Raw genomic sequence first — 15306 nt, 5'->3', positions numbered from 1 at the left:
TGTTCAGTTAATTGATAAAATGTACATAAAAATAATGAATCTATACTGGTGAGTTCATAGACGTCCAAGGGGGGGGGGGGGATAATGGGGCGATTACCCCCCCCAAACGATTTTGGGGGTGCCGTAGGCACCCCCAAATTTTTTTTCATTTTACCCCCCCCCCATTTAAAATTTACTCCTACCCTGGGGGTGCCGTAGGCACCCCCAACCATTTAGGAGGGGGTATTTACCCCCCCCAAACAATTTGGGGGGGGTAAATACCCCCCCCAAAATAAAAAATCTCTAATAAAAAAATTTTTGCGCGCGCATTTTAATACTATATATTTAATAAAATTTAAATTACCCCTGCCAACAGATTTCAGGGGGGGTAATTACCCCCCCCCCCCCCCCCCAAGGAAATTTTACCCCCGGGGTAAAAATTTTGGGGGGGGTAAAAAAAATTTGCGGCGCGCTTCGCGCGCCATTTTACCCCCCCCCCCCCAAAAAAAACGAATTACCCCCCTTTAAAAATTTTTACCCCCCCCCAAAAAAAAAAGCTTGGACGCCCCTGGGTGAGTTAGTGTGTTTTTTCTGATTGCACACACAGGGAGTCACTGCTTAGAGACTGCCCTATTAACCTTCATTTAGCGACCTAACGACCTCCGTGTCTACTAAATAATAATTCTTAATATACATCCCGTTCCTGCATTTTTTCTTACAAAAATGTTTATTGTATTTTAAATATAGCAACGGCCAGCCCAAAAGTATTTCATTCAAGCAATAACAGATTAAGATTCCTTTTTTGATAAAGTAATGTACATAGATATCGGAAGTAAAAAACTGAAAAAGTCTCCATCTTTACTTTTTAGGGATGCTTTATAATTTATTAATAAACTTAACACCATTAAAAGACTAAGGCTAATAAAACTAATAGTAAGTATTGGAATGGTATAACTTTTGGATTTTAAGTTTAATTCAGTTAAAATCTTCCTATAAAACTTATTTTAACGGACAAAGAGACATACTAAGCTATAGATTAGCAGGGTGAAAAATACACAAAGTACATACCTTTAAACTAAGACCATCTATGCTAATATTGTTCAGTTTCTGAATCAAGTCTCCGACCTAAGTGGAAAAAGAAACATCAATGAATATAGGATATACGCGGATACATTGACAGGACTTGTCGTCAATTTAGCTTGCTAATATTAATATAGAGGGAAGGGGATGGGGTAATGGTTTAAAATGCCGAGTTCTTTATTATTTTCCATTTCTGGTATAACAAATAATGCTCATTCTTACATTACACACTGACAGATCGTAAATATTGCAGCGTAGCGCAGCTACTAAATAATAATTTCTACCTGTAGACTTCCTTCTTTATCAGCTAGAGATCTACCAGCTATTTCCTTTATGTAAATCTTACATCCGAGAACAATTCCAAAATCTAAGATAGTTTAAGATTTAATTATAAAGTAAAACTAACAAAATATGCATTATCTAATGCATTTGACATTACTTTTCATTAAGGATTTTTAAAATTGACTAAAAAATTTGTGAAATATGAAATTTAATACTTGATAGTAAACGATTTTTAAGCTACAGATATTATCTACAAATTACAGATTTTTGTTATACATCTGAAATCAGACAATAAAAAATACATCACAGCTTATTTTTATAAATTATCTTAAGATATTAGACAATGAACGACACCCGGGCGCTTATTATTATTACAAAATTACACTTTCTCTAGAATAAAGGGGGGGGGGGGGGGGCGAAAGTGACACTTCTTGAAACCAAAACTAAAAGTCAACAAAGGAACTCAACTAAAAAAGAGTTACAGGTCTGAGATTTTGCAAGGCAGTTGCTTCATAGGGGTAAAATATGGAACTGTGAAGAAACGGCGGCGCAACCGCCGAAAACCGCCGTTGAGTCCCTTTGACTATTAGTTTTGGTTTCAAAAAGTGTCACTTTCGCCCCCCCCCCCCCTTTATTAGTGGAAAAGTTCGGACACTGCTAGTTTGTATCAAGATATAATAAAATTCTTGAGTTTTTAGTGGAAAAAAAACTTTGGAAGGCAGTGAAAATAACAGTCTAACTTCCCCTACCTCCCTGTTTAATACTTGCTCGTACGAACAGACGTACGGATAGGTGACGTACCACATTATAGAGCAGCTATGATGCTACCACAAACAGCTTACCGTCCTTTTTCTTTGTTTTGACTAGATTGACCCTGATATTTTGTGGTTCTGGGGGAGCGGGGAGGACAACCCTCCTCTTCACAACTAGGTTTACACTCTGCCCAGAGTCACGAAGCACCTAAAAATCAATTATTATATGTTAATATGTATAACAAAGACATATAGGTTTATAAGTTGCTAACGCTAAAGTTCTAAAAAAAAAATTCAAATCTACCGTCCTTATGTTACTCAATGTATATATGTTTTTAGTCGGAAAATATGCAAGAAGGAGATATGATTCAATAATCTTCTATTATCCTTACCATGCACTAAATATCTTGAATTTACATGTACATGCTATGAGTCAGTAGCAAATAGACTCACTGACAAAAACTTATTAAAGAAAATCCTGGAATAAAAATTAACTTGTTTATTGTTTATTCTCAATAAATATGTCAGTGTCAATAAGATTTAAGCAAAAACATATTTTAATTAGTAAATTAGGCTTAATTTTAAAGTTGGAACAAAAATAAAACATCCTACGTGTTTAAAAAGAGTTTCTTATTTAATAATGAAAAAAAAATAATTGAACAGGATTGACTAATAATTGAGATAGTGTTTCCACTACAATTATAAAACAATGGCAGTGAAAACATTAACACAATTAAGAAAGTTTTAGCGATTCCCATGAAGATTAGGTTTTTAATGTTCCAAAAATATTCAATAATAAATCAAGCCAATAGAAATTGGGCCTTTTCCAACTTATGTGTTATGTATATGAATATATGTGTTTGTGTGTGAGTGTATGTCTGTGTTTGTGTGTTAAATTTTTGGCGTTAAAGTTTAATTATCCTAAAACGGCTGTAACTTAATTTGTTATAATAACAACTTTCTCTTAGCACCAGGGATCTCAATGGATAAGACAATGGACGATTAATTTATCTACAGGGTCATTCAAGAGAAATGATTTTTTTAAAAACTTAATTATGCATAGAAAATAAAACAATTATGTAAAATCCTTTATATATTTGGAAAACCTATTATGAGACATTTATGTTTCAAATAGTTGAAAATGAGTATTTCAACAAATTATGTCCTAAAAACTGGTTTTTCCAAAGGCCTTTTTTTCGAAGATTTATTGATTTAAAGGTTGTAAAAAAATGTGCACCTTTTTTTAAATTCAAATTGCGCAGCTTGTGTTAATAGTAGAAAAATGGGATCATGTTACTTGTCGATGCAGCGCTGCACTTACAAGTAACATGTTTATAAGAGCTGCATCTACAAGTAACATGATATAGGGAGATAAAAAAAAAAGGAGATGGGCAGACAATGTTAGTTATATTTTTATTGAAAATAGCTTTTTAGTCATTTCTAAAGAACTTCAAAACCCCAAACAACTTCCTTCATCTTGAAGCAATGAGAGGTTGTCACAGAACCTTCTTACAAAGTTATTTGGATGAATACATGTGGAGGGATCGCTATAATGATAATGCATTTTACAATTTGTGCAACCAGATTGCTATTCAATATCATGTTTAATTATTTAATAATGTTTTTGCATATATTCAAAACCATTACTAATAAATGTTGAGCTAACGAATTAATCTTAATTGTTTCTGTTTATAATCATATTAGTATCTCTATAGGAAATGGAGGGGGGATATTGCTGCACTTACAAGTAACATGTATGAGTTTGCTGCATCGTCAAGTAACATGTGATAAGCGCTGCATCGACAAGTAACATGATCCGAAAAATGTTATGCATATCGTTAGAATCGTCATAAGCTCTATTTTTTTACTACATGAAAACCTTTCCAGTGCTACGCATGGTAAAGGAGCTACGAGGTAAAATGTTCCAATTTCTTAAATTTTTTCAACCTTTTTCTCAAATTTTTCAACATAGCTCCTAAACTATAAAAAGCACAAAAACGGGTCTTATATTTTCAAAAATTAGAGCTAATGACGATTCCAACGATATGCGCAACATTTTTCTACTATTAACACAAGCCAAGCAATTTGAATTTCAAAAAGGTGCACATTTTTTTTACACCCTTTAAATCAATAAATCTTCGAAAAAATGGCCTTTGGAAAAACCGGTTTTTAGGACATAATTTGTTGAAATACTCATTTTCAACTATTTGAAACATAAATGTCTCATAATAGGTTTTCCAAATATATAAAGGATTTTACATAATTGTTTTATTTTCTATGCATAATTAAGTTTTTAAAAAAATCATTTCTCTTGAATGACCCTGTATATCCCTAATGATCATAAACAAAAGTAAACCTACTGCTGTTTCAAAATATTGGCTAAAAAGTTTTTACTGTGCTAGTTTGAACCTACCAATCATAGTTCAATAGAGGTACCACAATGTCCCAACTTTTTAAGTTCAAGTTCTTTTCTTCGGTAAAAAAAACTGTCATAAACGGTTTGACTATTGGTTCACAATTTTTAAGGAATTTAATGGCTCTATGCAATTTAAGACAATTTGGTGAAGCCTCTAGTTTTAAAGTTAAAATGTTGAATATATTGTTTGTTTTCTTTAAAGCTCATAGTTATTTGGAACCCACACTTTTGATAATTAAACTTTTTATGCTATTAAAATCTTAAATAAAAAGTGTTATAAAAAGTTGTATTTATATCAATTAATTACATTAAATTAATGGCAGTGCTCGGGCTTATAACATTATTTATCGTTCAAATAGGGACATAATATAACTACATATTTCATGAACAAAGAACATAAAGCAATTTTCTAGCAGACGTAAGAGGTCTCTGCCAATTGGGCCAGATATTTGTCTGGATTATACACAAAGAAAGACAGACATCCTATTACGTTTATATTAGATAATTATAAAGTAGTTGTGCTACTAAAAACCCTAACTAAATATATGTTGTTAAGCAAATAATAAGGTTATGAATGTGTCTACTTATTACATGTTTTGTTAGCGTGGGTGGCGGAGAAATATTACTTTTAATTTTATACACACCCCAATAATTGAACAAGGGCAGTTATGTTCAAAAGTAGCGCAGAAACAGAAAGGAACAACAACAAATTAAGACTAAGTGGGATTGGGGAGTTTTTATTGCTATTTCCTGACCCAAATTAATTAACAAGTTACTTTAATAAAAGAATAACTTCGCTAGCCAACCAACGTACAGATTACACGCACAAGGTTTTTCCAAAAGTGGGGGGTGTAAAGAGACCATAAAAGAGGTGCTGTGAAAAAAAATCTATCTGAAAAGATGGGAGGGATATAGACAATCCTTTAGGAATATTAGCAGATATAGTGTATTACTATGCAACCCCCTAATTTTCATCATAGGGGTTTTAGCACACCCCTCATGCACGCCCTTTGTATGCTAAACAAAACAAAACATATCATACATATTTCAAGCAGTATTAAATTTCGCCATTATCAATGTATTTTGAAATATAATATATGCGTGAAATTAATATTTAAATACTTTTAATGGGGAGTATTCATTTTAAATACGTGATAAGTAATTTGAATTTGTATAAAAAGCAAAAGTAATAGTTCAACTAAATGGATTTAAGATTTTTGCGGTAAAAATTGCATTAATATTATTAAAAGGGTTTGAAATAAAAGGACGATTCTTTCATACCTGAACAGCTGTTGCATAGTCCACTCCCTCTAAAGAAATTTTGTTCGCGGAGATCACTCGATCGTTGATCCTGAAAAAAAATTATTTATAAAGATTGTCATTTAAACAGATAAAATGAAATAAAAATTTTCCAGTATGGCTTCTAAACCAATTTATATCCGCAGGATTAGAACCGGTTCACAGCCATACTGAAAAATCATGTGTGTGTGTGTGTGTGTACAATTATGTATGTGTGTATGAGTGTGTGTTTGTGTAAATATATGCATGGGTGTGAGTGTGTGTGTGTGTGTGTGCGTTTGTAAGTGCATCTACAACTCATGAATGTTAATTGCAAAAAAGAAAGGTGGTGTGGCTTGAACAACGCCATTTTGCACTAGCTGGACTCTGCAATTCCAAATTCTACTTCATTAGGCCAATATCACAATGATATAAGTAGAGGCAATTTATTGGCCCATAAACAGGCGCGACCAATCATCGTAAATTTTGCTGACCAATAACCAAATTACAAGTTAAAACACATCTTTCAAATGTCATTATAAGACAATATTAACTATTTTTTCAATCTTTAATTATCTTGCTAAAAATGAGCCACATTTTGTACATACATATTACGTATGTAAAAAAAGGTTTGCAACCTATTTCTCCCTTTTACTATTAGATGTAATAACCATAAATACTCAAGTAGTTGCATGTATGTATGGTTCTGGATTTATTCGTTCTTTAAGATCTTGATGACCAATAGACACAAGGTTTTATCAATTTGAATAATTTTTGGGTTAATTTTGAAGATTGTAGGCCCATCTTATTAGTCTTATTTATAAAATATGTAGAATTTAAATTTTAGAAGAAATAAAAATTCGTTTCGACCTTACTATATATCCACCTTTTAAAATCAACTGTTTTTGCCGATGATTGATGTATAAAACACCGCGTTCAATTTTAAGTAGCAAAGCATCTTTACAAGTTTTAAGTCTATTAGTCGGCATGTTAAAACATATACAAACTAAAGAAAGTTATAAAAATGTGTTGTTGAAAATGGCAAAAAGAAATATTACCAATTTTTATGCATAAATAATTTTTTGGAGAAATGCCTTAATAATAATAATACAATACCCATACACCTAATAAAAGAAAGGGCTCTACTTAATAAATCTTTGCTTCGGTTAAATCTTACAATTTTGCAACTGTCGTCTGGACCTACGCTGCTTATGGAGAAAAATCGTTCTAGTTTTTACAAATTTGCAATACGAATTGGAAACGCTGCTCAAGAAAAATTGCCAAAAAATCTGGCGCAACTTTCTATGGCAATTAAAATGATTTAAAAACGTATAAACCCCATATACTTGTGTAAAATGTTAGCTTAATTATTGATCCAACTTGAACGAGATGGAAAACAGAAAGAGCGGATAAGAACAAATTAAGCATCCACTAATAAGAATGATAAGGATACTCTACTAAGTTTAGCGTACATATGCGAAATAGGTAGTTAGGTAAGGGTTGAGCTATTTTATAATGAAACCTACATATTTTGTAATTCTAACTAGATATCTAAGATAAGGCATAAGGGATAAGACAATGTAAAATAAATTCTTATAAGTTTCCCCTCCCTCCTTCCATTATGATGAACAGACTCCTCCTTTTATATTAAAATGATTGGTGGAAAAGTTAAGGCACTATTAGTTTGTGAAACCTAATTAAGATTTCGAGCTTGTGAGTTTCGGAGATAGTTTAATAACTATAGAGGTCAGTATGATTAACCTCACCCCCCCCTCCCCTACCTGGATTTCAGCAATATGAGGTATCATAAAATCTATTATGAATGTTGTCATCCTTGTTTGACATAAGATAACCTATACAGGATAAAAATCTTAAGACACGAAAAAAGTAGCACTTATAAAATATTACTTTTGGATATAATCCTACTTTTTTATGGTATAGTATGTTTATACAAAAATACTAAGAAATTAAACTACCTAGCATAAATTAAAATTAACACTAACATTCATATGTAATATATTTCATCTGTATCATTGAGCACATTTTTCTGTCTTAAAAAGACAAGAGTTTTAAATGATTTTAAGTTTGATACGATTTTAATTACACAAATAAAGTTTTACTTCAAATATTTTTTCTTTTTATTTGTGAAAATATTGGGACATCCTGCCTATATGTAGCCAAAATTTAGCAGAGACCTATAATTTTAAATCATTTATTCAATCATCAATTTTGCACATCAAAATCAGGGAAATAGAGATGGGTAAAGGGGGAAGCAGCTTATAGTGCCTAATATAAAGTGACGAAATACAATACAAATGAACAATGATAGGTCAGTATACATTGTTGTGCCCAATGGTAAAATGTGTACTGGTATATCATTGGTCATTTGTACTGCATGGCGTCATTTCTTATTAGGCACTATAAACTGCTTCGTCAAAACGGGGAACATGAAAAATTCAATGGTATATGACGTCGATTATACGGCATTTCCATGGCAAACAGGCCATTAATATTTTGTGTCATAAGCCAGTTTTTTTCTACAATTATATATTGAATTTTGGACAATTATAAATAAATTAAGTGCATCTATTTGAAAGCAAAGATAAACAAAATTTAGCATTTCCTAAAAACAATATTCTATTCTTCACTCTTTGGCAGTGTAACTATATCAAATATCATTATCAGAATAGCAGAAAGGAAGTAACACGTTTTTTTAGTCATGCCTTATCGAAGTAAATATCAGATAAATTAGCTCATTACTGAATAATTTACTTCTTTTTACTTTATTTTATATTTTGCATCAAATTCTACATAAACAATAACAAAGTAAAGTTTTAGTCTGTTCACTTATGGTTCCGTATTTCCCTGAGGTATGGTTATATAAAAAGTTATAGGGTTAGTGTATGGTAGAGAGAAAAAACAGAGCAATTTTCTTCAGTTTCCTTCTTAAATGGTGAGCTAATTTAACCTTTTCATTTTAAGTAGCAATGCTACATATAAATTATTAAAAAATAGATAATGGATGCAAGGGCGTCAAATGTAATGCCCACCAATTTAAATAGTTAACCCCATTCCTGGCCTTTCTAAAAATTTGACAGAAAAACCTCAACAAAAAAAACTAGTATTAATCCCTTTTGGACCTAACTTAAAAATAACTGAAATAAAGCCCTTAAAAATAAAACTATCCCGAATGGACCTTGATCAATTATATCTTATGGTAGTACCTAGAGATTTTTATCTCATATGGAATTATGAATATGATTATCGCAACCATTTTTAGACCTAGAGCTTACAAAATTGTTAGGTCACAAAATTTCAAAAATAAAGCGAGATAGTTCAATGAAATTAAAATAAAACTTTCCTCCATTTGAAAATTGTGTCTTTGTGTAACTATTCCCTCCAATACCCATAACTTGTATACAAGAAAAGTTCGCCTTACAGCTTAAATCTACCCAGGACTAATACTAAGTTTTCAGAATAATTTTAGACCAATATATGTAGTATGTATTACATAATTTTTAAGTAAAAGTTATCAAATATACCATAGAATGGCAGTAGTCCAACTACCCTGCTCGCAATCCAAAGTCTCAATTTGGCAATCAACTTACTCGAAAAAATGTCAATTTTTTTTTATAAATCCCATGAAAAATGGTTATGTAAAAGTCACTAAATGACTAAAAGTCACAGGAACTCAACTAAATAAAGAGTTACAGCTCTGAGATTTGGCATGGTAGTTGCTTTAAAGAGATACAATATGGACCTGTGAAGAAACAGCGACGGAACCACCGCTCACGCCGAAAACTGCCGTTTCCCGCCGATATTTATTTCTTTTTCTCGCCAAATTAGACAATTTTCAATTATCTGAGATAATTTTTTTATAACATTTTCTTTATATCTTTTTTTTTTGATATTGACAATTTGACATGTTTCAAATATTGAAAGTTTCGAGTGAAAATATAGAGGAAATTTTTTTTAAAGTTTATCTCAGATGATTGAAAATTGTCTAATTTTGCGAGAAAGGGCAATAAAAAATTTCGGCGGGAAACGGCGGTTTTAGGCAGTTTCCTCACAGTTCCATTTTACCTCTTTAAGGTAACTGCCATGCCTAATCTCAAAGCTGTAAATCTTTATTTAGTCGAGTTCCATTGACAATATATGACATATATGCAATATATTAATTTACCACAGAGACATCCAAGCCAATGTTTTAGACGACCATACAAATGACAAAAAAGACATTGAAAAAATGTTGAATTTGTCGAAAACTAATATGCCTTATATATACAAAAAGGCATACAAAAATATTGTTATGTTACAAGCATTTGCTAACAGGGTCAGTAAAGTATTTATTATTATTAAAAACTATTTTTCAAGCCAAAATACATTAAGTAATATTAACCAAAATTAAGGGGCTCGGTTTATAAAAACAAATACATTTTTAAAAGTGTAATTATTTAAGGCACAGATTTTTAAATGAAAAATTATCCTTTTATGTCAAGGACAATCTTTCTGTAAGACTACAAATAAAACAATAACGATATAGTCAATTGCGTAATACATTTTATGGGACAAAACAACTCCATATTTAAAGACAAAAGTCGTGCAATCAAAGTAAAAGCTTAAATAATTAAAAAAATATGGCCTTGAGATAATCCTCCAAAATGTTCTAAATTTTTAATTTCAAAATTTATTCCTATTGCTGCAGATTTAAATGTGTTTTACCTCGTTTAAAAATATTTTTTTGGCATTCGCCTTTTATTTATTTTTGCAATAATTACAAAATTTTTAATAAATCTTATTTTAAATAAACTTTCAAAACATTAACATAATATGTTCAATTGTAGCTATTATGAAAAATATGGTTTGTAATATTTTACTATATGGCTTTAATAAGAAATGGTCTTTGTAGACTTAAAATGTAATATCATTATGCCTGCATTCTCATGTTTTATATTCAAAATCACGAATAGTTGTGCCCATAGCATCATTTTCAAGTATGGCTTCGAAACCGATTGATATCTGCTGGATCAGAACTGGTTCCTGCCATACTAATAAAATCATGTATAGCATCGCATTACAGAAATTTTCCACGAATATTAATAAAAATTAGTAATTTAAAACTAGTTTTGTTTATATCTTAAAACTAATCTAATAATGTTTATTTTAACATCCGCTGAAAGCTGTTTATAAAACGATTCGAAAACTATTTGGCTATGTTTAAAAAAATATGCTTTTCATAATATTTTCATAATATTTTACATTCACTTTTCCTTTCCTTTAAGAGTGAAAGTAAAGGAGAAACTGAAAAAAAAGGGAAAGAAAAAAGGAGAGATGGAAGGGAGGGAAAGAAGAGATAGAAAGGAAAAAAATATGGCAGATTGAGCGAAAGAAAAAAAGACATGCGACTGACAAAAAACCTGGTGTTCAAATGTTTACGTTAAAAATAACAATTAGAAATAAGACTATTATTATTTATATCTTAAAGCGAGAATGTCTCTCTGTCCTTCCGTTCGTCCGTCTGTCTGTAAATAAAGATCTCAGTAACCGATGGACAGTCATGGTTGTGCTTTCAGGCACTTGGTTTTTTTAGTTATTTTAGTATGGTATTGGACAACCACCAACATCATTATTAATATAAGACATCAATCATTAAGGCAAAAAATATGTCACAAATGACCTATTTTAACATTTAGTCCAAATAACCGAATATCAGCTTGTCGATAACATTCAATTGTTCATACAAATTTTTAGAACAAAATAATTTTGGATTTTAATATCTTGGTTTGCCTATGGAAACACTATAAAAACTAGGGAAAGAGATAGGCGCGATTTCCATCGTTAATATCATAAACATTTACAAAGGTGGATGAGATACATTTGCGCAAGATTGATTAATACGTTTTCATATAATATTTTCTTTCTGTGTTTTTCTAAAAAAAAAGTTCTATTGAAAATAGAGGAGTTATGTTGACATACAATTGAAATACTTTGTGTCGACAAAATGCCAAAATTTGTGGCATATTCTAATAATATTTTTTGGTTGGTAAGAGACTATTGGTACCATTGCAAACTAGTTATTGATATTCTAATAATGACAAGTGTCAACTAATGACTACAGTAATTGTGTAACTATTAGATGTACTTTAAAGTAGTCTATAACATGAAATATAGTTTTTTTGTTTTATTTTTTTAAAATCTCTTAAACCTTTGTATCAAATAATTTTTCCATTTATGCTTAATACGGCCCTATTCAGGTTTTAATCTATTTAATTTCTAAATTAAAGATGTACCTCAAGGCTTAATTTGTGGCAGCCATGAACATTAATGATTTGTGGCAAAAAAAAACAATATCTACCTGAATAAAAATTCTTGAATTCAAATGTATGTACATATTTGGTATTTAAAGTAAATTTTCTCCTCTATAAATGTCATGCAGCCATGTTTAGTCATGTTAATTTCATCCACACAAACATGCATCATTAATCCTTGATTATATAAAACTAACTGGATGTCTGTCTGTCTATCTGTAGTGAAGGATCTACCTAAACCGATATGATTTTTCTTAACAGTGGAGCTTGAAAACTCTTCAAAATCTAGTGATAATTTAAAAGTTCAGAATAAAATAATAAAGTAATACAGGAAATAAAAATTTAAGACAACATAATTGTATAAAAGATTCGTTGCTAAAAATTTACATGACTGAACGAGTATTTAGTTCTAAAAAATCATGGTCAAAATTATCTTACTAAACCATAAACATCATCTTTTATTTAGTAAGTTCATTTAAACTAGCTTAATTATCAAACAGCTATTTTCAAAATACTAGGCAGTTTGTTTGTCTGTTCTTAATTTATTTTCAGAGATAGATTGCACATTTTCATGAAGCTTTGTATTTGTCAAGGATAAGAATAAAGCTAAGATACAGCGTGAAGAAAATAACTCTAAATAAAGGTGTGCTTTCCTTAACAGCTAGAATTGCAAAATTTAATAAACGTAACTTCTTATTTACGCAAGCCATGAAAAAATATCGTGATCTAGATAATATCATCAGATAATTTCAGTAGCACAATCTTTGTGAGAATGCAGGCTGCGCTTATAGCAATAAGGGAATATTTATAAAAGGGATGTAAGAATCAGGGAGGTGAAGAACTATGGACGATATATTGATATACATCCCACATGATAGGAAACAAAATTACCTCTACTATAGATAAAAAAAATTCTTGGTTGAAAATTTTGGAAACTACTAGTTTGGAACAAGTATTTTATATTTATATTAGAGGATCTAAAGTATTTGAGACAGCGAATAAGATTAGGTGGTTATAACACTTTGGGTGCCATTGTCCTCCTTGGTGAGAATATGTAATATGTATAGCATTTTGACACCCGACAATAAACAAGAAAATAATAGGTGCTTTCTTATCAGACACACCAACATAACCCAAATAGAAAATAACCTTCCTATTAAAAAAATCAAAATTCTACTTACATAAGCTTTCCTTCCGCCGGACCGCCTTTCAGCACATCAGAGATTGCGATGGAGATATCGCCGTTGCTGAAGTGCGGGTTGTCCCGTCCGCCGCTGACGGCGATACCAAAGCCGAAACCGGTGACACGATTCAGCTGGACCTGGTGCAACTCCCAGGCTATTCGTTCTCCCGTCTGAAAGCATAAAAATAATTACATAAAGTAAAATTGACTAAACTTAATTTTAATGTTTCCAATAAGATCTCGGTAATAGTTAAATTCAAGGAAAAAGACACATTAAAAAGACCTTAAGACTAAAAAAGTAGAATTTAATTAAAAATTCTTCATTTCAGTATCCGTGGTCAACTTTTTATCATATCTTTCTATTTACAGTTTTTTTTTTCTTTGTTAAAATAAGATAAAGCGGAGGAAAAAAGAGAAAACAAGAGACAAATAGAAAGAGAGAGTAAGAAAAGGATATCAAGAGAGAAATGAATAAGAGAGAAAGAGAGGAAAAAGAAAGCATACAAAAATGTAGACAAACACCTTGTTTATGGTAATTCAGATAATTATTTCATCTGTAAGAACTAGTTATAATCTCCCTGATATAGATAAATTAATTTAACCCAGTTCTACTTACTGTTATTTTATGTATCTCTTAAGAAATAATATATTTATACAAAAACAATAACTATAAGAATAGCACATATAGTTTACATAATAAATTAAATGTCAGCGCCTTCCCTTAAATTCAAAAAGGAAAAAAGACAAACTTTTTAGATAATAATTTTTGTGCCTGGTAAAGTTAGGATTCGAACTCTCCGCTAGGGCTAGAAAACTTTTCAAAAAGTTGAAAAAATAAGTAAAGGGGGTTAGTAAATTTAATATAACTCATGGTTTCAAGAGATTATATAAATATCCAATTATTATAAATGGTTCATTTTTTATCTGTTGCTAATTTAATTATTAGTAAAATTGTATAAACATAGAGTAAGTGAAAACATATAAACCATTGAGGTGTTATTCAAAGTAAGCAGCACCCCGTTGATACTGGACACTATGCTGGGGGTGTCAATACCACCCTTAAAGACGTAACACTTCTTTTTCAAACAAATTATATTGTTAGGCATTTAATTAAAGTGGACACTTCTATTATTTTTCAAACATATCACATCAACCATTAAACTTTAAAAAAAATAATTTTTGAAGATCATAAAAAAATGTAGTTAGAATAGCAACATAATAGTATGATAGCCAGGGATCTAAACGGATAAGGCAATTGCCTATAATTTAAGGTACATCCTTAATGATGATACACAAAAATATACCTTCCGTAGATTACAATTAGTAGTTGAGCATTTGGACACATGAATAAGTAAACCAACCAATCAAAATTAAATTAAAGTCCCTTAGGTTGTTAATTCAACGAATAAGAAAACGTTATTAAAAAAACTTTGGTGACTTCTGTAATAAACAGCCCAATGTCCCCTCGCTATCAATTGATATGTAACATTTTATTAAGAATGTATAAACATTAACCATTCAGGGTTTTTCCTAAGCAATAAAATCAAAACTTTTTCAACTGCTTTACTACAGGGATGTAAGATAGAGTAAAATAAATTTTTACTTTTTTTTTACTCCCTCAGAAAAATCTGCCGGGGTGTCAACTCTCACTAGAACTTTATAGATCTTTATATTTTACCCAATATTTAAAAATGTATTTCTAATTTTCAATCTTGATTTGTTTATCTCTACATATTCAATGATTTTCATTTTTGTTAATTTATAAAAGCCCCCCCCGACTTAAAATTCTTATGACTTCAAAAGTAAAATAACTCATAAAACTAAAAGTTATGTATCATATTGAAAATACCTGCAAAATGTATCTATTTTATGTATAACTAGAGGTTAAGCTCTAAAGGCCTCTAGGGGCACTTAAGGAGCTAGGGGTTTAATTCGACCCCCCTATTTTTCATTTTGTTTTAAAAAGAAAAGGTAAAATAGCCTCCCTGAAAAAGGAACTTATAAACCTTCCCAGGACCTATAAGAACT

General features: G+C 30.8%; 1 protein-coding gene across 5 annotated transcripts in view; it reads right to left on the bottom strand.

The window, feature by feature from the left end:
* pyd (zonula occludens-like protein polychaetoid) overlaps window positions 1–15306 on the bottom strand; it is a 144015-nt gene that overhangs the window by 43774 nt on the left and 84935 nt on the right. For all 5 annotated transcript variants that reach the window (XM_080173807.1, XM_080173802.1, XM_080173804.1 and 2 more), the window contains 5 exons: window positions 13277–13449; window positions 5791–5860; window positions 2184–2301; window positions 1344–1426; window positions 1048–1104 (listed from right to left, as the gene is read on the bottom strand). In XM_080173807.1, the coding sequence (XP_080029933.1) occupies window positions 1048–1104; window positions 1344–1426; window positions 2184–2301; window positions 5791–5860; window positions 13277–13449 (501 nt within the window). The remainder of the gene's footprint in view (window positions 1–1047; window positions 1105–1343; window positions 1427–2183; window positions 2302–5790; window positions 5861–13276; window positions 13450–15306) is intronic.

This window comes from Acartia tonsa, chromosome 10 (genome assembly GCF_053477335.1).
Source record: "Acartia tonsa isolate MP-2025a chromosome 10, ASM5347733v1, whole genome shotgun sequence".
Classification (NCBI taxonomy): domain Eukaryota; kingdom Metazoa; phylum Arthropoda; class Copepoda; order Calanoida; family Acartiidae; genus Acartia; species Acartia tonsa.
Note: the sequence above shows the minus strand (reverse complement) of the source record. Positions and strands in the feature narration are given on the sequence as shown.